This window comes from Amblyomma americanum, chromosome 2 (assembly GCF_052857255.1).
Source record: "Amblyomma americanum isolate KBUSLIRL-KWMA chromosome 2, ASM5285725v1, whole genome shotgun sequence".
NCBI classification, from domain to species: domain Eukaryota; kingdom Metazoa; phylum Arthropoda; class Arachnida; order Ixodida; family Ixodidae; genus Amblyomma; species Amblyomma americanum.
In genome coordinates this window covers 133,102,474-133,128,229 of record NC_135498.1, presented here as the reverse complement: position 1 = coordinate 133,128,229, position 25,756 = coordinate 133,102,474, and the positions used below count along the sequence as shown (strand labels likewise).

The window sequence follows — 25,756 nt, the reverse complement described above, 5'->3', positions numbered from 1 at the left end:
GTATGGGAAGGGATAAGGGAGGGAGTGAAAGAAGAAAGGAGGAAAGAGGTGCCGTAGTGGAGGGCTCCGGAATAATTTCGACCACCTGGGGATCTTTAACGTGCACTGACATCGCACAGCACACGGGCGCCTTAGCGTTTTTCCTCCATAAAAACACAGCCGCCGCGGTCGGGTTCGAACCCGGGAACTCCGGATCAGTAGTCGATGGCGTCTAAACAAAACTTTATTTGGGGCTGACTTGCACCCACAATAGGCAATCACTCGGCGGCGGAGTAGCAAGAAACGTGCTCGGCGGTCGTCGAACAGAATGCCCGCCGCTGTCGGCCGTGTTCGGTTTGGAACGTAGGATCAGCTCTGCCTGCGTGCGATAAATCGAGATCAATCTAGTCCCGGCTTGCGCAGGAAACAAAGCGATAAAGCGGCGGGGGGGGGGGGGGGGGCAGATTTAAGAACGAACAAACACTTGAGATTCGCGGCAATATATATATATATATATATATATATATATATATATATATATATATATATATATATATATATATATATATATATATATATATATATATAAAAGGGAGAAATCCTGGCGTCTCAAGGCGAGGAGACGACGAGGGGGCTGTAATAAGCCTTCAAGCGGCTGACATGAACGACGTCGCGGCCACGGCGGCGATGGTCTGACGAAGGTGTCACCGGTTCGATAACGTAGTTGACCGGTGACGTGCGTTCTAAGATGCGATAAGGGCCGATGTGCTTGGCCGAAAATTTGGACGTAGCGGGAACCGAGAGCCAGACCAGTGAGCCGCGGGCGTGTCTGGATCGGAATCATGGTGGCGGAGGCCTTGACGGTCGGCGGGGAAGGAGCGAGCCAACTGGCGGCACTGCTCAGCGTGGCGGGTAATGTCAGAAAGGGAAGTATATTCCGAACTGTCGGAGTTGTAGGGAAGGATTGTATCCAACATACAAGAAGGCTCGCGCCCGAATAAAAGAAAGAAAGGGGAAAACCCCGGTGGTTGCTTGAGAGGCGGTGCTATATGCATAGGTGACGAACGGAAGAACCTGATCCCAATTAGAGTTGTCGGAGCGAATGTATATGGCGATCATATCCGCAAGAGTCGGGTTGAATCGATCGGTGAGGCCGTTGGTTTGAGGGTGGTAAGCAGTAGTGGTGCGGTGGACTGTGTGGCACGCAGCGAGAAGCTCGCGAAGAACTTCAAACAAAAAAACACGGCCGCGGTCACTGAGAAGTTCTCGAGGAGCGCCGTGACGCAGGACAAAGTGATGAAGGAATAAGGCTACATCTCGATAAGTAGCCGCAGGTAGGGCAGCGGTCTCAGCATACCGAGTGAGGTGGTCCACGGCGACTATGATCCAGCGATTACCAGCGGCGGTGAAGGGCAGTGGCCGATATAAGTCGATTCCCACACGATCGAAAGGGCAAACCGGACATGGCATTGGTTGTAACGGGGCAGTCGAAGGGCGAGGCGTCGACTTCCGCTGCTGACAAGCAGTGCAGGAGCGAACTTAGCGACGAACGAAGTTGTACATGCCCCGCAAATGTTATCTCCGGCGTAGTCGCACTTACGTTTTCAGCGAGCCAGCGTCAGATCGGAGATGTCGGGAAATCACAAGAAGCCACTTTCGGTCGTCTGGACGATAGTTACGACGGTGCAGAAGATCGTCGCGGAGGGCAAAATGGGCTTGGCGACGAAGGGCCCGAGGGAAGGAGGCCGTAGAGTGTCCACGAAGTACGTCGAGCAAGGATGAAATCCATGGATCTTGGCGTTGTTGAAGGGGCATGTCCATGGCAGTGAGCGCCGAGAGTACGGAATCAGATATTGGCGAAGAGGGCGCAGGAGAGGGCAGTGGTGAGCATGACAAAGCGTCTGCATCGGAGTGCTTGCGGCCCGACCGGTAAACTACGGTAATATCGAATTCCAGAACATGGAGGGCCCAACGGCCAAGGCGCCCTGAGGGATCCTTGAGTGAGGCCAACCAGCACAAGGCGTGGTTGTCAGTGACGACGGTGAGCGGGCGGCCATAAAAGTATGGGCGGAATTTTGTCAGAGCCCGCACTACGGCGAGACACTCCTTTTCAGTCACGGAGTAGTTCGACTAAGCTTTGCTAAGGGCACGGCTGGCGTACGCAACGACGTATTCAGCAAATTCTGGCTTGCGCTGGGCAAGGACAGCACCGAGGCCGATTCCGCTTGCATCCGTGTGCACCTCACTAGGAGCACTGGGGTCGTAGTGTCCAAGGATAGGTGATGGGGTTAGAAAACGACGGAACGCAGCAAAAGCGTCGTAACAGGCCGAGTCCCACGCAGACAGATCGGCGGGACCATTAAGAAGTTTCGTAAGGGGAGCGACGATAGAGGCGAAATTGCGGACATATAGCTGAAAATAGGAGCAGAGACCCACAAATCGGCGCACCTGTTTTGTATAAGCCGGTTTAGGGAAGTCAGCCACAGCACTTAATTTGTCAGTATCTGGCAGGACACCGTCTTTGGAGACGCGGTAACCGAGTACTGTCAGCTGCCGAGCGCCAAAGTGACATTTTTTGAAATTAAGTCGAAGACCAGCACTGGTGAGGCAGCTCAGTACCTGGCACAAGTGCTTGAGATGCGTAGGAAAATCGGGCGAAAACATCATCTAAATAGCAGAGACAAACGTTCCACTTGAGGCCGCGCAAGATGTTGTCCATCAGTCGTTCAAACGTTGCGGGAGCGTTACACCGGCCGAATGGCATCACGTTGAGCTCATACAGTCCGTCAGGGGTGACGAGTGCTGTTTTAGGACGGTCGTACTCAGCCATCGGAACTTGCCAATAGCCGGACCGGAGATCTAGGGAGGAGAACTCGGCGCCTTGCAAGCAGAAAAGGGCGTCATCAATACGTGGTAGCGGGTAGACGTCTTTGCGCGTAATTTTGTTAAGAAGGCGATAGTCGACGCAAAATCGTATCGAGCCATCCTTCTTTTTCACCAGGACGACTGGCGATGACCAAGGACTGGAGGATGTTTGAATAATGCCGCGTTGTAGCATGTCGTCAACTTGCTCAGTTATGGCGCGGCGCTCAGGAGGCGACACACGGTAGGGGCGCTGGCGGAGAGGAGCATGGGTGCCGATGTCAATGTGGTGCTCGAAAGTGGTCGCACGGCCCAAAGAAGTGGACTGGTAGTCAAACGATGAGCGAAACTGGTTGAGCAAGGCAAGGAGCTGCGCGCGGTGAGCTGTGGCGAGAGCGTGGTCGATGGAGCGGTCGAGAATGTCCGAAGACGGCGGGTGATTTCAAGTAGTGCAACAAGTGGTGAAGGCAAGCGACGTCGGCACTGGAGGAAGTCACATCAGTGTCCAAGGAAGAGATCAAGTCGGTGGTTTCAAAATCGCCAAGGCATTCGCCACGGAGCAGGGAGAGCGCGGAGAATGAGGGGTTAGAGACGAGGATGGCGGCAGCACCGTGGTGAATGTCGATGACGGAGATGGGAAGAGAGATGTGTTGGCGAGAGGCAAGGATGGGCGAAGGCGTGAAGAAAGCAGTGGCGTCAGAAAAAGAGACGGTGCATACACTGACGAGCACGGAAATGTGGGGGGGGGGGGGAGTATGTCAGTGTCCTCAGCGACAAGAAGCTTAGCAGCACGGCGAATCGAAGGCTCGTCGAAGGGCGCATCGCAGAGCGGAGAGAAGACGACGTGCGCACGGGCACAGTCAATAATGGCACTGTGTAGGGATAGAAAATCCCATCCAAGGATGACGTCATGGGAGCTTGCAGGGAGGACTAAAAATTCGACAACATATAAAACATCAGCGATGAATACGCGTGCTGGGCAAGCGGCAGAAGGATGAATGGGCTCGGCGCTGGCTGTACGGAGTGAGAGTCCAGAAGATGGGGTGGTGACTTTGCGAAGCGAGCGGCCGAAGTTTTCGTGAATTACAGAAACGGTGGCCCCAGCGTCCACAAGCGCAAGTGTCTTGACACCGTCGACAAACACATCAGGAAGATTCGGCGGAGAAAGCAGAGGACTTAAGCAGGGCGAGGAGTGCGCAGTTCGTGCCCCAGGAACTGCGGCTGTTAGTTTTCCGAATCGGTGGGGACGTTGCGACGTCTCATGGGTGACAGTGAGCGGAGGCGAGGGGAAGGCTAGCGGTGGGAAACGGAGGGCTGGCGACCGAGGTCGCGGTCAGGAGAGATCCGCTGAGGTGGTGGTCCGAAAGGTTGGCGAAAGGTGCGGTCTACACCGGGGTAGTCCGGCAGGGGGTGGACAGGCGCAGGAAGAGTACGTCGACAGAGGCGCGCGACGTGGCCCGGAAGACCGCAGGCGTAGCATATCGGTCGATTGTCAGCCGTGCGTCAAGGGTTGTAGGTAGGGGGCGTGAAGCGGGTCCGTGGAGCAGCAGGCGCAGGCACCACTTGAGGAACGTACGTATAAGCCTGCGGTCGCGGTGGTCGCGCGACAGCCTCGGCATACGTGAGATGCACGGGAGTGGGGACAGGCGGCACATCAACTGGAGGACCGTAGCTCAACGGAGCAGCAACAGGCGGTGGCGCGGTCGGGGGAAGGCAGACCTGGGGATCCAAGGGGGCTGGTTGTGGAAGAGGCGGGAGGGCGTCAGCGACCGCCTGCGTGATGGCGTGCCGGATCTCAGCGCTGAGGGCGGGCGGTGACTGGTGTTGGCGAGATAGGAGCGATAGCTGCCGGGGGACCTCGTCCCGCACGAAGTATGATTGTAGCGAGTAAATCGGGGTCGATGGCCAGGTCGGAGATGTCGGCAGGCGGGGGAGGCCGACGAGCGCTAAGACGTTGCTTGCGCAACTCGTCGAAACTTTGGCACAGGGTATACATCGAGGCAACGGTGGTGGGTCTCTTCGCCAACAACATCTGAAACGCATCGTCGTCGCTACCCTTCAAGATGTGCTTTATCTTGTCAGCCTCTGACATAGCCGGATCAACGCGCTTGCAGAGGTCAATTACGTCTTCAATGTAGCTGGTGAAAGTCTCGTCCGTGTGCGGAGCTCGGACGCGCAAGCTTTGCTCAGCGCGCAGTTTGCGCACGGAGGGACGACCGAAAACCTCCGAAAGTGTGCTCTTAAGAACGGCCCAAGTAGGGATGTCGGCCTCATGGTTGCGGAACCAGAGGTTCGTGACATCGCTGAGGTAGAAGATGACATTGGTAAGCTTGACGCGGTCGTCCCAGTTGTTAAAACGGCTCACCCGTTCGTAGCATTCCAGCCAATCTTCGACATCCTGGTCGCTGTGGCCACTGAAAACAGCGGGGTGCCGCTGCCGGATGGCACCGGAGCAGGTGACTGGCTGCGACGGGGCGTCGAGCTGTTGACTTGCCTTGGTCGTTGACATAGGGATGGTACGGCTGCGGTGGTCCATGGTGATGGGGAAAATGGGAATGCAGCAACCTCCACCAAATGTCCACGATTAAGGCCAGTCAACAGCCCGTCGCCCCGTCGCAGCCAGACAACTGCTCCGGTGCCATCCAGCAGCGGGACCCCGCTGTTTTCAGTGACCACAACCTAGCACCTCCACCAAATGTAGAGCGGTTTATTCGCACGTTGGAAGCGCCGGCGACGAAGACTTAGTACACGTAATCGAAGAGCCAGCAAGGCGAGAGACTGGGACACAAGTGGCAACGTTCCAGCACGAGCAACCGACGGACTTCTATATGTCAGTGAACGAGGGCGCAAGCGCTTCGTCGTCGTTGGCGTCGGTGCTGAATCATGTTCTTCGTTCCTTCATAAGTTTGTCAAACGGGCCCCTCATTTCATTTAACTTATCTGCTAATATATATATATATATATATATATATATATATATATATATATATATATATATATTATATATATATATAATATATATTATATATATATATTGACACCGTCCATTCATCGTCGTCGTTCTACTAGAACCACGAGAGCGCGGAATGCGCGCGCGAGCTGGCCTTAGAAAAAGAAGCCGAAGTGTCTGGCTGCGAATGCTCCGCTTTTGGGACTGCTACTGACGTCCGCTGCAGTCACCTACTTTGACGTATCCAACCGAGCTGTACCACCCGTGACATCTGGTGGAGGTGCTGGGTAGCGCATTCCATGCCTCGGACTCCCCCAGCAAGCAGGGATTCAAGTCCTCGAGGGTCATCTGCCATCGAGGTGACGCCTGTACACCACGGCAGCCGCCGGCTCCAAGGCCTTCAACCCGTGTTTGGGCTTCTGGAGTCTCGCTCAACCCAAGCGGTTCGTTCAGCGCCATCGTCGACGACCGTCCAGCCCGAAATAAGCATGCAGACGACAATTAGTTCACCTTCTGTTGTGCTGCAGCAGCCTCGGGAGGCACCGATCTTCCAAGGTTCTCCAAGCGAAGACCCGGAAGACTGGCTGGAGAAATTTGAACGCGTGGTCCGGTACAACAGATGGGCGGAAGACTCCAAGCTTCAACACGTGTTTTTTTCGCTGGAGGGCGCAGCTCGTACGTGGTTCGAGAACCGGGAGTCGTCCATAACGACGTGGAACGTATATAAAGTCCAGTTCCTGAAGGATTTCACCACGGTGATTCGAAGAGAACGGGCCGATCTGCTCCTTCAGTCCCGAACCCAGCTACCAAATGAAAGCATACTGGTATACTTCGAAGAGATGGCAAAGTTATTTCGTCGAGCTGACTCGGACATGACAGAGCAGAAGAAATTCCGGTACCTTATGCGAGTTGTCAAGGAGCAAATCTTTGCCGGACTGGTTCGCAATCCACCGAGCACGGTCGCAGAGTTTCTGTCGGAGGCAACAACCATGGAAAAGACACTCGATATGCGGTTGCGGCAATACGAGCGTCAACCTTTCGCCATGACTGCGGCAACCACGGACATCAGTAACACCCACATGCTTCGCGAAACCGTACGAGCTATCGTTCGCGAGGAGCTCCAGAAGCTGTTCCCGGCTACGCCGCCTGCGCCAACGGTTACTGCTCCATCCGAGGTTATTCGGGAAGAGGTGCAACAGGCGCTTACAACACCAGCTCCCTTTCAGCCGTCCACAGCCCCACCGCAAATGACTTACGCCGCTGTTGCTCGTCGCGCACAACCGCCGCCGACTCGTCTTCAGGAAACCCCACCTCTTTTCGGCCGCCACCACCTGCTCGTCCTGCTCCATCGTATCCCCTTAAAAGTGACATCTGGCGCACTCCCAACTACCGTCCTCTCTGCTATCACTGAGGTGAGCCGGGCCACCTGTACCGCAACTGCAGTATCGTCAGATGGGCCTGCCGGGGTTCCCTGCAGATGCACCACGTCCGCAGCCTGGGCAGCGACCCAGAGGAATCAACGATTATCTGGCCGAATCTGCCGGTGGGACCCGCAGGTCGCCATCCCCACGTCGTCGGTCTTACGGTGACTTTCCTCGGGGAAGGTCGCCAAGCCCCCGCCAGGAAACCTAAAAGCAGCAACCTTTGAGGGGGAGGTTGCTCACCGACGAAATGTAACAGACCCTCCTACGCCGCAACTAGGTGGCCACCCGATGCCACGACCGAATGCCGTCCAACACCGTGAAACGCCGACTCGACGGGAATGCCACCTGACGTATCGAAATGAACCCGCGCCGCACTGCAGCCGTGACCGAACACCGGGCCGTACCGCTCACACGCCGTCTACGACAGCAAACCTGAGCATTTCCCTCGACGGAACAGACGTCACTGCACTCGTCGACACAGGGGCGGATTACTCTATCCTCAGTGGAAATTTCGCCGCCACTCTGAAAAAGGTCACCACTCCGTGGATGGGCCCACAGATTCGTACAGCCGGGGGTCACTTAGTTACACCGACCGGGACTTGCACATCAAGAGTAGCAGTTCAAGGCGCAACCTACCTGGCAACGTTCGTTATACTCGAACATTGTTCACGTGACGTCATTCTCGGGATGGATTTCTTGACCGAGAATGGAGCGGTCATCGACCTCCAGCCAAAGGCCGTGTGTTTCTCCACAGGGAACGCAATACACAGAGATCCAGACCATCCGACCGCACTTTGCATCCTGGATGACCACGTCACCATCCCACCTCGTTCGAGTATTATGGTTTCTGTCGGCGCCAAGACTGTGCGGAATTTCGAAGGCGTCGCGGAAGGCAACCAGATCTTGCTTTTTGCCAGGAGCCTTGCTGTCGCCAGAGGAGTCGTTAATCTCGTCGACGGAGAAACAGAAGTGCTGATAACCAATTTCGGTGGTGCACACCAACATCTGAACGTGGGAACCGTTGTGGCTCACGTTGATGCCATCGCCCATGTCAGCAGCACACCCAGTATTTCCCCAATGTCGTTGTCGCAAGAGCAGAGCCCAGTCACTGGTTTCACGTTCGACGTCAATCCAGCACTCTCCCCGACGCAGCAACAACAAGTTAAAGATCTTCTGCGCTACGGCGACATCTTCTCGGTATCATCGCGTGTTGGACGAACTCACCTAGCGAAGCATCGCATTATTACGGACGATAACGTGAACCCTCTCCGACAGTCCCCCTACCGAGTGTCTCCCGCTGAACGTGACGCTATTGGCCGCCAAGTCAAGGAAATGCTCCGCGACGACGTAATTCGTCCTTCCCGGAGTCCCTGGGCAGCGCCAGTCGTCCTTGTGAAGAAGAAAGACGGAACATTGCGGTTCTGTGTAGACTACCGTCGCTTAAACAAAATCACCAAAAAGGATGTCTATCCTCTCCCCCGGATCGACGACGCTCTGGATCGCCTTTGTAGCGCTAAATACTTTTCTTCGATGGACCTCAAGTCAGGTTACTGGCAAATTGAGGTCGATGAGCGGGACCGTGAAAAAACAGCTTTTATTACTCCAGATGGCCTGTATGAATTTACGGCCATGCCCTTTGGACTGTGCTCTGCACCGGCAACTTTCCAACGCCTCATGGATACCGTCCTTGCCGATTTAAAATGGCAGACGTGTCTCGTCTATCTTGACGATGTTGTCGTCTTCGCCCCGAATTTCCAGGAGCATCTTCACCGCCTCGAATTGGTCCTACAAGCAATAAGGTCTTCTGGACTCACGCTCAAAAATGAGAAATGCCACTTTGCGTATACAGAGCTGAAGTTCTTAGGGCACGTTGTGAATCAAGCCGGTGTTCAGCCTGATCCTGAAAAAACAACAGCTATTGCCCATTTTCCGCCGCCGCAAGACCTGAACGCTGTCCGCCGTTTTCTTGGATTGTGCGCGTATTACCGTCGCTTCGTGAAAGATTTTGCTCGCATTGCCGAGCCGCTGACGCGCCTAACAAGGTCGGACACACCTTTCACATGGGAAGCAGCGCAAGAAAATGCATTCCGCAGCCTTCAAAGCCTCCTGCAGGCGCCTCCCGTTCTGGCTCACTTCGACGTAAACGCCGACACGGAGCTCCATACTGATGCCAGCAACATCGGCTTAGGTGCTGTCCTGGTCCAGATCCAAGCAGGTCAAGAACGGGTCATCGCTTACGCAAGTCGATGTTTGTCACCAGCCGAATCAAACTATTCCGCTACCGAGAAAGAATGCCTTGCCATTGTATGGGCCACTTCAAAATTCCGACCGTACCTTTACGACAAAAATTTTAAGGTGGTGACCGATCATCATGCCTTATGCTGGCTCGCAAGCCTTAAAGACCCGTCCGCTCGCCTCGTCCGATGGAGTCTGCGGCTCCAGGAATACGACATGACTGTCGTGTACAAATCCGGGCACAAGCACTCTGACGCCGATTGTCTGTCCCGCGCCCCAGTAGATCCTTCTACCGACGCCTGTAATGATGACGACATCTTACTGACTGCTCTCAGCGCCTCCTGCCTCGCTGACCAACAATGCGCCGACCTCGAACTTCGAGACGTAATGGATTTTCTCAACAGCAGCAACACGACCGCCCCACGCGCTTTCAGGCGCGTGTTGCCATCTTTATGCATCCGCAATGGTCTTCTGGTCAAGAAAAATTTCGCTCCAAACAATACGCAATACCTAATCGTCGTACCGCCTAGCCTGCGCAATGAAATCCTCCAAGCCTCCCATGACGAACCCACTTCTGGACATTTGGGCATAGCCCGTACGCTAGCCCGAATCCAAGAGAATTACTACTGGCCTCGTCTCCGTGCTGATGTCACTCACTACGACAGAACGTGCCGAGCCTGTCAGCGTCGCAAGGTACCGTCAACCAAACAAGCTGGGTTCTTGATGCCCATTAGACCACCCACAAGGCCCTTCCAACGAATAGGAATGGACATGCTGGGTCAATTCCCACGTTCGAACTCTAGCAACAAATGGATAATTGTCGCGACGGACTACCTTACCCGCTATGCAAAAACGTCAGCTCTACCCAGCGGCACAGCTTTAGAAGTCGCTAAGTTCTTCGTGCATCAGATCGTACTCCGCCATGGGGCACCTGAAGTGCTGATCACTGACAGAGGCCCTGCGTTCATGGCTGAGCTGCTGCAGGAGATCTTGGTTTACAGTCATACCGACCACCGCCGAACGACGTCGTACCATCCTCAAACGAACGGGTTGACTGAAAGACTGAACGGAACCCTTTCTGACATGATTTCCACGTACGTCGATATTGAACACAAAACGTGGGACGAAGTGCTTCCTTATGTCACCTTCGCCTACAATACGGCCATGCAAGAAACAACGCAGATGTCCCCATTCCAACTCGTCTACGGCCGTGCAGTGACGACGATGCTCGACGCAATGTTACCACATCTGGACGACTCTAGCCTTCACACTGATACCTACACGTTCCTGGAACGCGCCGAAGCTGCTCGCCAACTGGCCAAAGTTCGAATTCAGGACCAACAACTTCGAGATGCAGATCGCTACAATCGGCGCCGTCACGACGTCCATTATGCGCCTGGCGACCGTGTGTGGGTGTGGTTCCCCATTCGGCGACGAGGACTGAGCGAAAAACTCCTCCATCGCTACTTCGGACCATACCGCGTGGTCAGGTCATCGGGCGACCTCAACTACGAGGTCATTCCCGATGGATTTCAGAAGTCCCGACGGTCCCCGTGCCCTGAAGTGGTTCACGTGGTCCGCCTGAAGCCTTATCACGATCGGTAGCCTCGCCCACTAACCCCGTTCATTCGATTATTGGGTTAAAATCAAGCTGTAGTATTCCTGCAACTCGAGCGGTATACGTTTCTTTACGGTTCTGGTAAAAATTGAACACTAGCTAAAAATGCGCAAGCCCTTCATGGGTGAACTGCATGCCGTGTGAGACTTTAAAACTTTAAAAATTTTGCAACAGAAATAACTTCCCAGTTTTCACACATTCAACAAACAGGCATGACATTTGACATAGCTCGATTGGAATGGGTTAAAGAGAAATGCAATCACCAAACCCGATATGAGCAGTTAGTAGAAGTGTACGACCGGTAACACACAAAACGGGAAGAATAGAATTAAAACATGAACGGTAAAAATCAGATCTTTATGTCGGGAATCCGCTTTCAAGCGCAGGTAAATTCCTTAAGAAGGTACGAAGACTGTCATTTAGCAACGTTGATCAACATCGCTTGGATTTCCTCCGAAGGAGATAATACGTTTTACTGCGTTGTTAACTTAGTTTTATTGTTCGCGTTTCATTCGTTGCTGTCAGTATGTCGTGTTAGCCTGCAGTTTCTCCCTTTCAGTGATCTCCTTAGCCCGCTAGCACAATTTTAAGTAATAAAATTTGTTTCACAAATACAAGTGCATGTACACTTACATGTACACTTACAAGTGTAATTGTGCATGCACAATTACACTTGTTGTTTTCCTTAACTTCTTACACTGCCAATATCATGATGCCTTTCTCGGTAATCGTAACAATAGTAGTACTGGATAGTTCAGGCAACGTATGAGAGAACGCAACTTTGTGCCGCTACAGCGGATAAAAAATATTGAAGGGCATGTACTTAATTAGTAGAAGGCAGAGGGCAGCACAAAGCCACGTAGCTTCAAAGTGCTACCAAGCATCTAAATTGCGGCTATCTTACCTGATACGTGGGTTACCATGGAGCAGGCGCTCTGCGGCCAGGAGGCTTCTTCCCGTGTTACTACAAATTTCTCCATGAAGAGCACGTAGAAGAGGCCAAAGCTGGAGAACGGCATGCACAGCAAGAAAGCGGCACACGCCATCGTGATAGGCACGCTCCAGCAGCGGTCCTGAACATTTCGCTCCCCATCGCGACGGGAAGTGTGATGAATTTGAGGCATGACGTCACTTATACCAGAGCCACACTGTTAGAGAGGGGAAAGCAAATCATTTTCTAAGAGCACATCTAGCAATCGACGTCTAAGGGGGCTCATAATAAAGCGAACTGGTAAACCCAACAACTAATACCTTTATTTTTCACCAGGAGAGTGAGGCAGCGGTTTCCTAGGTGTAGAAAACAAATTTTCGTGGTTCGTTTTTCACGCAAAATACTAACAAATTCTCTTTTATGGATTTCTTGTGAAAAACTGAGACGAGGCGTTTCCATAATCAAATTCTACCTTTTCGCGCACCAATGGGAGAAATGACAGCAATGCGTGTACATTTCCGATACCCCCCACCCTCGCACTAATCCGCCATGACGGCGGCTATTTGAATGCTTGCATTGCTAGGCCTGTGTTGATCACATGTCCATGTTGATACATAGTCGGTGAGCATCTAGTCGGCGTCTCGCACTCGGACGTACCGTGCCCACTGCCCAGCAAATCAGCGCAAGAATTTCCGTTTAGAACTTAAGATGTCGCATCGCAGATGCTACCCTTTGTCGAGAAAGAGCTACACCAGCGCGACAAAAATTGGTATAGATTCCATATTGCGCGTGTATGCTGGCACCATGAAAAACCGCACCGATTCTACTTCGGCATGGCTACTGTTCTCTGGGCCCGTGAAGGCCCTCCTCGTGGCGGCATACGCAAAATGTTCATCACGCTGCTCCCTCCAACGGAGAACATTCTTTTCGCACAGGCCCAAGTCCCTACCGGGTTGCCGGTTTGCAGACTGCTCTGCAGCGAGCACAGCTTTTCGCTTGAAGGCGGCACTATAACGATACCGTCTGCTTGGTGCCATCATGTCGGTGAAAACCACGTGTGAAAAATTTGAACGGCCACTTGTGCCGCTTGAAATGATCGCTTGTGCTTGTATCGGTGCCGGCTACGCATAGAAACAGCTAGAGTGTCAGCTTCTGTTGGCATTTTGGGGGAGCGCCACCTCCTGTCGTGCTATTTTTGTTCGTTCTTATGCATTGTCTTCGTATTTTGCGAATACAACGACAAAATCTTCGAATCGATGTGTAACTAAGAGTTTCAAATAGCGTGTTTAAAAAAAAACTAACGGCTTAGCTTCAAATAAATAGGGTATGTAAAGGAAGTGCAAATTATTTATAGTGGCTGCATAGCCATCTTAGCCCTCTATAGGATAAGTGAGAAGATCCAACTTGAAGGGATGTCAGGAAGGCATGACGATTTCTTCAGTATTCTTCAATACCTGCCTGTAGGAGGTACTCGGAAAACTGGATTGGGAATATTTGGGGATCAGAGTTGATAGAGAACTGTATAATAATAATAATTGTTTTTTGGGGAAAGGAAATGGCACAGTATCTGTCTCATATATCGTTGGACACCTGAACCGCGCCGTAAGAGAAGGGATAAGGGAGGGAGTGAAAGAAGAAAGGAAGAAAGGGGTGCCGTAGTGGAGGGCTGCGGAATAATTTCAACCACCTGGGGATCTTTAACGTGCACTGACATCGCACAGCACACAGGCGCCTTAGCGTTTTTCCTCCATAAAAACGCAGCCGCCGCGGTCGGGTTCGAACCCGGGAACTCCGGATCAGTAGTCGAGCGCCCTAACCACAGAGCCACCGCGGCGGGTAGAGAACTGTATAATAATTCCACTTTTAAGATGACATTAATTTGGAAGGCAACCCATCGGACATATAGCAAAGCGTGACAGAGAACATAGGCAGACAAAGCAGAAGTTGGACCTGAGAAGTAATACGAGGAAATATAATGTAATGTTCAAAAGTCTCAGAATGGCAGCGACGCATCGCAAGCTGTCAGCGGATACATGTACTTAAGGCAGTATTATCCGGTGATCTGGACAACGAGAGTGAATTAATTCGATGAATAACTGTGAGGTGTAATGTTCTTGGTAGGTATTACAAGGTCATGAGTACCAACTTACTCTGATCCTTCACGAAGAAATTGTACAACGCATGAAAATTGCCAGTACAGAAATAGAGGGTGGAGACTAATGGGCTAACGGAAAGCCTTTAAATTAAGCTGGGGACTGCTCAGGTAGGCACTGAAAAGAAAGAGGTGGGTTTTACAATGAAAAGACAGGAAAATAGCAGTGTGAGTGAGGGGACAAAGGAGAGTTATGGATATTGTAGTTCCAATGAAAAGAAATAGCCTCATACAGAAAAACTGGTGCTAACGCAGTGCAATATATGGTCTTTTACGGTTATGAAATGTATTCCTAGACCAAGCGAGCGTAGCAGGCTTTGGCAGAAAGTCAGGCAGGCTGGCGAAATTAGGAAGCTTGTGGGAATACGGTGGCTGCAAGTGGCTCAGCAGGATGGAGATGGGGAAGGTGGGGAGGTAGGTGATAAAGATTTTGATGATCCATGGAAGAAACTTTAGAAGGTTCCGAGCGCGAAATTACGATATTATATTTATTTTTTGGTCGAATTACCGAGTATTTTAATACAGAAATTGATTTCATGTCCACCGCACGTTCACAGTGGCCGACTTTTTCGGCATAGTTTTGTGGTGAAATAGAACGATAATTTTCCAATATTTCGATGGGAGAAGCTCTGACTCCTATTCACCTGGTCTTTCAGGATATTTCATGAATAACTGGTCACCAGAAGCAAGCTATAAAATTAAAAATTCAGCTAGCGAATAATTTGATCATTATTTCATCTTACATCCGCGGAATGTAATTCTTCCTCAGAATACCCGGAGAATTCTCACTCAGAAAACTGGTCCTGCGATGGCTACCAACGAGCAACTTACCAGGTTAGGCAGCAGCTGCTCCGGTCCCGGCTCACCCTGTCCTCTAGATTTCTTCCATTGGCCGCCAAGCGATGCAATATGCCGGTGCCTCAAATCCAATCCCGCTCAGCTGGTCCAGCCGCACCTGAACACAGGCATACATGTACACCTCCACGCTCCACTAACAACAACATGCGAACGTCAACCTATTGGGAAAATTCTACAGACGCTTGAAATTTCCCAAAGAGCGTTAACCCTCGCGTGGGAGACAGTGTACGGAACACTCGTAGTACTGTCTGTCCCCTGCGAAGCAGTTTCCAGATGGCAGGTCAGTCGACGGGCGGCTTTTGCTCTCCAGATGCAGTCGGGAACTTTGTATCTTGCGCTGCTCTTTCTCTTTGTCCCCTGTGTTAAATGCGGATAAGCAGAGATTGCAGGGAATAATAAACGGGGAGCAGCTGATAGTAGTGTGCCCTCGTACCGTGGCGGCCGTCAATGCGACGTGCGATAAGGGGTGGGGTTGGCTGCACGCCCAACTATGTTGCAAACGACTGTTTCAAACGTACACTCTTTCAATGCGTGCTTTTACTTACCCTCACGTTTTATTTCTTGCCCTTGTCTGCTCACCGATAGCTTTCGCTGCTTTCCGCGCACTTCATGCCAAGTCGCACCTGTCTGCTTATGGCTCCCGTGTGGCGTGCGCGTAACCTAGATGTCCTACGAAATAATAATCGCCAATACATCCTCTCAGTCGCGTACAGGTGCGCTTACGAGGATAGCATAGTCGATGTATTATTTTTTTCAGTTCTGCTGGCGCGTTTCCTCTTATGCTGCTGCTTCACATACACGGATGTGATTTTACTTTCTAGAGGTTGCCATATGTCGATTGCGACTATTCTGTAGGAAGCTATAGCTAAGTGCTAGGTCGCCAAACAGCTTTAGGGATTCCGCTCGAACGATCCGAGTTTCTTTAATTCGGCAGCGGAAATTAAGTAATATATTGTGTTAATTTTAAAGCAGTGGTGATGCGAAACTTTCCCGGAACAGCTTGTAAATTGGCGAACTTCCTCACCAATGTAGGCTGTTTTCCTCCGGACATTTCTGGCTGACCGCAGTGATCGACTGAAATTCTTTCTCCTTTTTGATGGCGCTCTGAAGCTAACCAAAATGCCTATAAAGGGGCGTACTTTTCTGTTAAAGAAATTCCTATCTTGAACTACTTAATTGAGCTCCAATTTAAATTGTTTCGTGTCAGCCTTTTTATGCATAGCTTCAATTACAATGTGTTCATGAGAGGTGCAACACTTTGACTGTGTAGAAGACGTCAGCATAAAAGGTGAGTCGAAAAAAGTGACTCAACGTTGCCGAAGTATTCGAGGCTTCACTTAAAAATATTTGCTTTAAATTGAGGGCGTCAAAAATGCAATTTCCTAAAATAGTTTATTCGTTCTTTGCTCGCTGTCACGATTTTATCTTAAAAACACATTCGTACAGCACCCCCCCCCCCCCCCCCCTGCCTGCCAACCACTCCCTCAAGGATTTCCCGGCTAATCACGGACAACTATAGAACCAAATGGTCATAGTGGAACAAGGTGATTTCCACCTGTACGACACACCCAGTCATTCCGAATCAAATGCTCTCTTGCTCTGATACGGGTCTCAGCAAATCCTTTGTTACGCACATTCACGCCTCTTCCCAATCTCCAATAAGTCTCTCATCCTTTTTATGCCAAAAGATTGGGTGATGGTACAAGGTTTTAAATTAGCAGGAAGCATTAAAAGGCAATGTCTTGCGCACAGATTGCCTTTCCTTCTACTAGTGCAAGTCGTAAAAATCTTAGATTCGATGCCGACAAAGGACTCGAACAAGCTTTTAGCAAAATTTTTACACGAGCTGCTCTGCCTGGATTTACACGGACACGGCCAGCGAAGCCTGAAGAATCATCAACCATTGCACTTAACCATTCCCTTTCCCTTCTGCCTTCGCTAACTGCGTACAGTGGTGAGCAGCCGTGTCTAGATGGCGCCGATGGTGTTCTGCTTTAGCTCCGCCGAGGAAGTCAGCGCCACACTCCCTTTCCCTTCTGCCTTCGCTAACTGCGTACAGTGGTGAGCAGCCGTGTCTAGATGGCGCCGATGGTGTTCTGCTTTAGCTCCGCCGAGGAAGTCAGCGCCACACTCCCTTTCCCTTCTGCCTTCGCTAACTGCGTACAGTGGTGAGCAGCCGTGTCTAGATGGCGCCGATGGTGTTCTGCTTTAGCTCCGCCGAGGAAGTCAGCGCCACATTCCCTTTCCCTTCTGCCTTCGCTAACTGCGTACAGTGGTGAGCAGCCCTGTCTAGATGGCGCCGATGGTGCTCTGCTTTAGCTCCGCCGAGGAAGTCAGCGCCACCTCACCTTAGGTTTGTGGTATGCGTCCCGTGCGCATTGCGGCAAAAACAGAGGAATGCCTGCTCAACGCCGCTTCGTTGCACAGCCCCCGCAGGCCCCCGCATTGCGAGTTAATTATCGCGCCCAGGGCCGCACTGCCTGCACGGAAAGTAGCGACACTCTCCTCCTCTCCCTCGCTTTCCTCGTCTATTACCCTCGCCTACCGGCTGTGCGCGCTGCGCACGGCACGCTTAGCAGGCATTCGCGCACTCGCCGAACTGTTGTGTTCGCTAGCACACGTGTGCCAGCATAAATTCGCGCTATTTTCCTCCTCTGCTATGAAACACAACTTTAACCTGATGCGACGTGCTTGACACTACCACAAGCCACAATTATTACTTCCTCCTTTGACTTCCGGCATTAAGAATCCAAAGCGTACTCCGTCCTCCTCAAACACCGCAGTTTTTATTGGCATAAGAGTTGCGTTAGATCTGTATATGCTTCAATATTTTTCAGCACACTGACGCTCCGCTAAAAGCAGATTTCACCTAGCACTGCATTTTCGAAAAATACTGGTGTTTGTGACGCTGTTCGTTAGCAATCGAGCTAGGCAAAGATTGCAGTAATTTAGTTAAAGATGTTTCAGGAGTGCAATTTCTGAAGCACGATATTATTTGCGAATATGCTGTGACATTTTCTTTATTGCGCTTTATGCGTTTTTTAGCAAGTTTAAGAGCGAAAATTTTAAGCTTAGCTCCTCGAAGTGATGCAAATTCACTGGCTTTATTGCCTAGTCAGCACAAATTACGGGGCTGCTGGAAAGAGAAGAATTTTATTTTCTCGTTTTTATTTAATTTTACTCACTACTGCAGAAATGAGCCTGAGCAGGGATTTGGCTGCAGATATCTGGATGATTTCGGTGCCAAAATATAATTATATCATATGGTAAAATGATGATGCTCTCTTGTTGACTCATCTAAAATAGCTAATCGAAGGCATTTAAGTGCTGAATCAATATACAGCACAGTAAGACACAATAACAAACGTTGTAGTCATTCTGTTATGGAATCAGCTTCCCAGAATCAGATGCTACTATTCCATAACCTGCGTAGTTAAAGAATTCGAGGTTATTTTGAAAACAACATTTGCTGTTTTAGATGAAAACGATTTCGCCTGTGATTAGTCAAAGCTCGCCCCAAAAAATTATCTTTTCTGTGGGTCGCTCCTCAAGTGGTGTTAAACATCTTAATCGAGGTAAAGTTGCGCAGTCGCAAGGGTAGAACGAACCCCTTAATCGCTATAAAGATTAACAGCGCTATCATTCCTATACAGACGGGGGCATAATGACGTTACAGCTACTACACTAGAGCCCTGCGGCACACGGGAGAGAGACTGCCGTACACGTTGCGAAAATCAATGTGATTTCTTTTCTGCGCCACGTCAGAAGCACGCGTATTTGCTAGCAAACAAATTAACATCTACGATGAAAATGTTTTTAGCAGAAGCCCACACTGAGAGATCAAGAAATTAAAGTTGCTAATATAGGCAAATTCTGTACGCCAACATTTGCGAATAGAACACACAGAGCAATGCCAGAGCAGCTTCCTGACTATCTCGAATTAAGTTTCAAGTGTACCCACTACTTCAGGTACCAAGAAATGCACAGTACCTCAAAGAAGAGAGTGTGCTTTACCGGAACGAAGTTCTCAAGGTCGATATTCCGGAATCACTTTTTCTGCGGCTGATATCATTTTTTTCCTAGAGGAATCGAGAACAGCAGGAAGCCATTTTTACGTCGGCTTGTGCACTGCAATGCGCCGCAACCGTGTAAAACACGGCACTAAAACTAGAGTTCGAATTGTCAGCGCGTAACTAAACGGAGATCAACCTGCAGCAGAGCCAGACGGCCTGCGTATGGTGCCGAACAAAAGCGAAAACACACGCGAAACGATTCTTTCGCGCGCGTTTTCAGGGCGGCTACCGGCAGGGCCAATCATCGTTCAGAAAAGCGCCGAGCAGAGAAAAGGGCGGGAAGGATGTGATAGCTAGGATTCATGGCACGGCGGAAAGTTCACGGAAACGCGCTACATTCACTAACAAGGGGATTTATTGTGACGCTGTGACGGTGACTAGAACGTCGCCATGCTGCCGTGTTTCACGAGTGTATCGAGATGGCCAGGCAAGCAAGGGCAAGTGATAGCGCATGCTCCGTTGCCATGGCGACTGGAGAGGAGCAAGGTGCGGCGTTCGCTTGGCCGTCGCCGCGGCTGCGCGCTGCTCCATCGTCAGAGCAGTGCTATAGTGCTCTAAAAGGGGGTAGTGGGGTCAGGGAGATCCCGCGGGTGCAGCATCTCACGTCGACAGCGTGAGATGGCGCCACCGGAGCACTGGCTGTAAAGAACCCGCGACATACCCGCGATACGCGCTGCATTCGCAGCGTCGAGAAAGCTGTGTGCATCTGGTGTAACACCGAAAATTGGAGGTCTGCAGCTCTAATGCATATTTTCTTGAAACCTACCTCTCAAGGCAAAGGGCCCAGAAAAAGTGGAAAGGCGGACTTGCCACAAGTTTGGGCGAAGATAAAGCCGACCCGACGAGTACAGAGACAGAGCCGCCGTACGACGATCCGGTTGCATTTCTAAACGCAGATCTCACAAACAGGGCAGAAGTAAAGTTGTGGCTGAGTAAATCGCTTAATTTTCAATTAAAATTTTCGATGCACGTCCAGGCGCAATCACATTCACTGTTAAAGTTAGCCAAACAATTGCGGCACGCGTACTTACGCATCCTGAACAGAGATATCCCGAATCGACGAGGCTTTATTTCATCAAATTCTGCTTTTATTTTCCAAAGTACACATTTACTGAAATCTAGAAAGATAATTCCTGCCAAGGTGATGCAATTAGTAGGCGGTCACGGCGGTTCCTAAAATGCACGAAATTTCGTAATACACCTGCAAAAAAAAGGTAGGGGAAGTGCACCAAACAATTTTATTGGTACAACAAACGGGCAGCCACCTGTTTCTCAAGGCACTGCTTACGGCTGCTACGAGAGAGGCACGATGAACAACGGCTTATCTTCGTGTGCAATTTCTTTTTACATCGTTCCTGTCGCGATTCGTTCAGCCCTTTTGCATAAAAGTGCAGCCTTGTCAGCACATAGAACTTCATCAACTCTGTTGTGAGCTCATCTGCGTGCTGGCTACCTAAGGCATAACAAAATTTTGCCTTCACAAGCAGCATTACATCTACTATGCTGTCACTGCAGAGTTCCTCACGACTGAAGAAAACAGTGAATATATCCTCTAACTTCTTCACTGCCCGAAAAAGTTCTTGCGAAGGATACCGCAACCCTCCCTTGCCACATATCATTGAACTCAGAATTTCTGCCTTCCTTTTTGGAGCTTTCCAATAGGCTTTGCAGTGCGTTCAGTGATAACGTGTCAGAAACTTTCGGGCAACATACCCTGCCATATAATGCATAAGGCAGTCGTCCCTCTTCTGCTCTAGATACTTTCTGTGCTCAGCAGGAATACTCTGAAGCATGCGCTCGGCTGAAGCTAGGTGGCCTTTCTCGATTGGCTGGTCCATTGCAGCAACCCTATCTTCTTGAGCAGGAGCATCGCACGCATCGAGGAGAGAACTTATTTCTCCACTACCTACATTAAGGTCAGCATTGCCTGAGCGCACTGTCTTGGCAAGAATGTAAAACGGCAAGCAGTTGACGGCAATTAGAAACTGTGTTGGTGTTGGGTGGTCGCTGGACCCGCACGATTGCCTGATTATGCGAAATAAATTTTCCAGTGGATCCCGGCTCAATCCGGATGACATAATGTACTTAAATCTCTGGCTGGCAAATTCGGCGTCTTTCCTCATCTTTCGGCACGGTAAACAACGACGGCTGCTTTCCTTTAGTCCACTTGTAGCCGGTTTGACACCCGCGGGAGCAAAGAAGTGTTTTTGCCGTTGACGGTTCCAACTTTTCACGAATGAAGAAGGCAGCCGGAGAAACAAACTAAAATGATGGGCTGAAAAAAGAACAGCGGAGGCTGCGTTTTTTTTTTTTTTGAAAAACGCTAAGGCGCTCGTGTGCTGCGCGGTGTCAGTGCACGTTAAAGATCCCCAGGTGGTCGAAATTATTCCAGAGCCCTCCACTACGGCACCTCTTCCTTTGTTCTTTCACTCCCTCCTTTATCCCTTCCCTTACGGCGCGGTTCAGGTGTCCAATCATATATGAGACACATACTGCGCCATTTCCTTCCCACCAAAACAATTATTATTATTATTATTATTATTAAATATTATTAATATTATTATTATTATTATTATTATTATTATTATTATTATTATTATTATTATTATTATTATTATTATTATTATTATTATTATTATTATTATTATTATTATTAAGAGGCAAACCATGCTTGAACAAACGTGCGAGAGGCAGCACATGGGCACCACCAACATCCAGCACACGCGAATACAGCGCCGCCGCTAACATCCGGGTCCCGTCCGCACTCGCCGCCTCGTCGCAATGTATGGGGCGCGTCGGCTGCTGAACCCACTACCCCCTTCTAGAACACTATAGCCGAGCGTGACGTCTCGCGGATGAGCAGTTGTGCGCATGCGCCGATACCATGGTGACCAGACAGACCCCACGGCTGCGCCGCGTTCTTCGTCGCCGCCTCGCTGCACGCCGCTCTATGACGCCACCCGCGCGTTGCACGCGCAGTGTCGCGTATAAAATGCGGAGATGTAATACGCGGCTGCATCACAACGTTTGCCATGCATGCTGAGAAGGAGAGTCCAACCGCTGCTAAACGGTGGTATAGACCAAAGAAGAATAACTCTTCAGATCCTGAGGTTGTCGCCTGGCAGTTGGCTGCCCAACAAAGAGAGAATGAGAGAATGAGCGTCAGAAGCCGAAGAGAGCCGCGCAGATGCACGAACAGAGCGAGGAATAGCTTGCCAAACGGAGATGCAAGGCTGCCGAGCGTAGTAGACGGCGCATAGCCGCCGAGATGGAGCCCTATGTCTCTCATTGCTCCGCGGAGCACCGTCGTCGCGCTCTGGGCAGGGGCGCTCTCCATTGTTCGACTCGATTGAAGCAGCGCTCCTGTCGCGAAAAAAAAATCAACAAAGTCCTTGGAGGGAAAGGCAAAAGTGCCCACCTCAGTACGCAATATTTTGCCTTATTTATTTTCATTGCAGAAGGCTCCTCCAAACGCTCTCTGTGCTTGGCTTTCCTTAGCTTCCCAGGCTAAACACTTGTCGCCGCTGAGGTTCCTCGGTGATTATGGCGCTCGGCTGCTGTCCCGGGAGACGCTGTTTCGATCCCGGCCGCTGCGCTCGAAATTCAATGGAGGCGAAATTCTAGAGGCCCGTGTACTGTGCGATCTCAGTGCACGTTAAAGAACCCCAGGTGGTCGAAATTTCCGGAGCCCTTCCCTACGGCGTCCCTCATAGCCTCAGTCGCTTCGGGACGTTAACCCCTCATAACCCATAAAGACTTGTCACCCCTCGTAAATACAGCCCTATAGTGCTCACCTCCAAAGTTGCGTTGTTGAACAACTCTTTCACTGGAGGTCTGTCGAGGTTGATTAGACAGATGTACAATTTTTGAGTGCTTTCCGCTATCCTCCCACTTAAGTAATCGAGAATGGTTTCTACGCCACACCCTCCACCGCCTAATGGCCTAATTATTACACCCGCTTAATTATTACAGCATTACACAACAGTTCTTAAATAAGATCTTGGTGACGTCCTGGTTACCGTTATGGAGGTAAGATGTCATGTTGGGCTAGTCGGTTCATACTGATAGCTCCCCCCCCCCCCCCAAAAAAAAAAAAAAGAAACAGTGCAGAGACAACGGGACAAGAAGAGGAACAAAGATGCACACACATCTGCGCTTTGTGGCATGGTTACGCAAGCCCTGATGTGCTGACGTGGTCAACGCTTTGCTCATCTTAGGCTACGTGGAGGCGGGGGAGGCCGGGCGCCAAAACCGACGGTTAACGTCTGTGGCAGCGCTCCCGGCGGCGACATTCTTTTTCCTCTTTCTCTTCAGCTTAGCGCACTCACAGGCTACGCCGCTCGGGTTGGTTGGGACCACCTTTTGCGCTGGCTCACTACACTTACAAGGGCGTGCGATCTCCTTCGCGCGCTTATTGCATCCGGTTGCAGCATAGAAGCTGTGCTGGTCGGGCGTCAGAAGTTTTAGCGCATGCTAGTACCAGACGGCACGTTTCGTAATGATGGCTTCTTCTGTTGTTTTCTTTCGTTAACATACTACGCTCATTAGTAGCTAAATTATAGACCTTCAAAATAAAAAGAAATGTGGCTACACCTGCAGTTTGTTTCGATAACATCATACGGGACGACAACTTATCCGTGAATTGATCAACTCGAAAAGAAACTAGTTAACTTCACTTGCAGTCAACCACAGCTGCCTCGTTTTCTGCCTCGTTACAACTAGATTTTATGAAAGAGGAATGTAGCATATATAGCTCTTTCGCCTTAAGGAGGAGGGAATTCAGGTACTTTGTTACAAATGCTCAATTTCAGCTGTCCTTTGGGCTCTCTAAAATTATTCCGTCGGCATGTACAAGTTAAAAAGCACTAATGCGGAAGTTCAGAGCCTAGAATGACCGCCTCTTGCCGACGTGTGTCCACTCCGTCCCAAGCATAGAAAAAAATGGGAAGAAAAGAAATAAAAAATATCCGAGAATGGGAGCAGAGACCGCGGAGACGCGAAAAAAGGCCGCTGCGCCAGAGTACTTGTATATTGATCACCGCTTTTTATTTTCAACCTGACGCTTGCTGCACGACGTTGTGCTTGTATAGAAACAGGATATATACCTTTTATTTACTAAGCACTCAGCTAGTGGCTGCACAGCACTAGCTTGATAAAAGGCGACACAACTAAAAGAGCGGCAAAGATAGACACGGCCACAAGAGCTGAAACCAGTCCGGTATAAAGTCTGTTCTGTCATAAACGTCCTAAGTTGTAGCCTGTGATGCTACAACTGAGGGTATCGCCACAGCCGAACACAAATCCGTGCTTTCGCAATGATAGGAATGTAAGCAATCTCTGCAGATTTTTCTTGTCAGCAGTAGCCTGGACATCGCCAAGCGTTTTGAATTATCGCTTAGCATAAAATAGTTTATGAACGTCTACTATGTTTGGCTGACTTTTGAAAGGATCTTCATGTCAATATAACGAAATCGTCTCGCGGCTTTCTTCATGTCCCGTGTATTTGTTCGATTAATTTTTTAGTCCGACGTTATCTGCAATGCTGAGCCAGCTTTATTTGATCCTTTTTCTCTTCGAGCTTCACAGCTTCTAGGCCTGAATTCTACATTTACATTCTCACAGCTAACCAGCTACTAGAATTTACACCTGCCTGAGACAGAAACAGTAATTTAACTTTACCTAAACCAAAGCTTCCACATAGCACTTCGTGATTGCAAGGCATGCCTGACCGCTTGGCGATATGCACGACACCGCTGATGTGGTGGTCTGTCTCGAAAATCCCACCTAGACTTGACGCTGTACAAAATGTGTTGTCTGTGTGGACCTCACCTGTAAGGTGAAGTGTAAGGTCGCATGCGACCTGCCGCCACACGGCTATGTGCCATGCCTGCGCGCAGTCACGCCTGACTAAATTTGTCGGCACTCATTCAGTGCTAGGGTGCCCAGAAATAGTTCTAGCTATGCAACAAGTATCTTTTCAAATCAATTTTACCTTTGAATCTGAGGTTTTGAAAACATGTAGTTTCGTCCCTGTGAGGCTATGAGAACAGGCAGCATATTGAGCCGCTGTCAGTGGATAGATAACAGGCCAGAGAAAGTGAATGCCGGAAGTGATAGATATTGAAGTTGGGAGGTGGGCCTGAAAGAAATAGGGCATAGCAGTTGCGCGATTCTTTTTATCACTTTTGTCGCAGGCGCGGAGGTGCTCGACTAAAAATAGGGGTTGTGGGGCAGCGTCGAGAGAATCGTCCTGTCCGCGTTGCATCCGCAAGTTTTCTCTCTTTGTTTTCAGATGCATGTTTTTGCGTTTTGTTGTGCAATTCAGGTAGCACCATTTGGCGTCGCTCGGCCAGTAAGAAATTATTTCACCACGTTACAATGCTTTCTCAAGATTCTGTCCATAATAGTTGCTCAGCATTCCGTGAGCTTTGTGATGTAGGCTTTTTTTGAACGTGACGGTTTAAATTTTGAACTGAACAGAGTAATTTTATCCAACGAGTTGTTTTCATAACATTGCCATACAAATTAAAGTTTATTGCTGCCATTACTCAGATCACCCCAGAGCCGCCGCGGTACCTGAGTAGTTATGGTGCTCGGCAGCTGACCCGAAAAACGCGGCTTCGATCCCGGCCCCGTTGGTCGCATTTTGATGGGGGCGAAATCCTAGAGGCCCG

At 50.2% G+C, this 25,756-nt stretch overlaps 1 protein-coding gene across 2 annotated transcripts in view; it reads right to left on the bottom strand.

Annotated features, from left to right (window-relative positions):
- Window positions 1-15,341, bottom strand: part of LOC144121816 (monocarboxylate transporter 12-like) — a 41,587-nt gene extending 26,246 nt beyond the window's left edge. The window contains exons 1-3 of one of the 2 annotated variants that reach the window (XM_077655225.1): window positions 15,190-15,341; window positions 14,983-15,106; window positions 11,973-12,216 (exon numbers count right to left, since the gene is read on the bottom strand). In XM_077655225.1, coding sequence (XP_077511351.1) covers window positions 11,973-12,192 — 220 coding nt within the window. In that variant the 5' untranslated portion in view covers window positions 12,193-12,216; window positions 14,983-15,106; window positions 15,190-15,341. Of the gene's footprint in view, window positions 1-11,972; window positions 12,217-14,982; window positions 15,107-15,167 lie in introns of both variants that reach the window. The other variant, XM_077655226.1, reaches the window with a different exon arrangement.
- Between the last annotated feature and the right edge of the window lie 10,415 nt (window positions 15,342-25,756).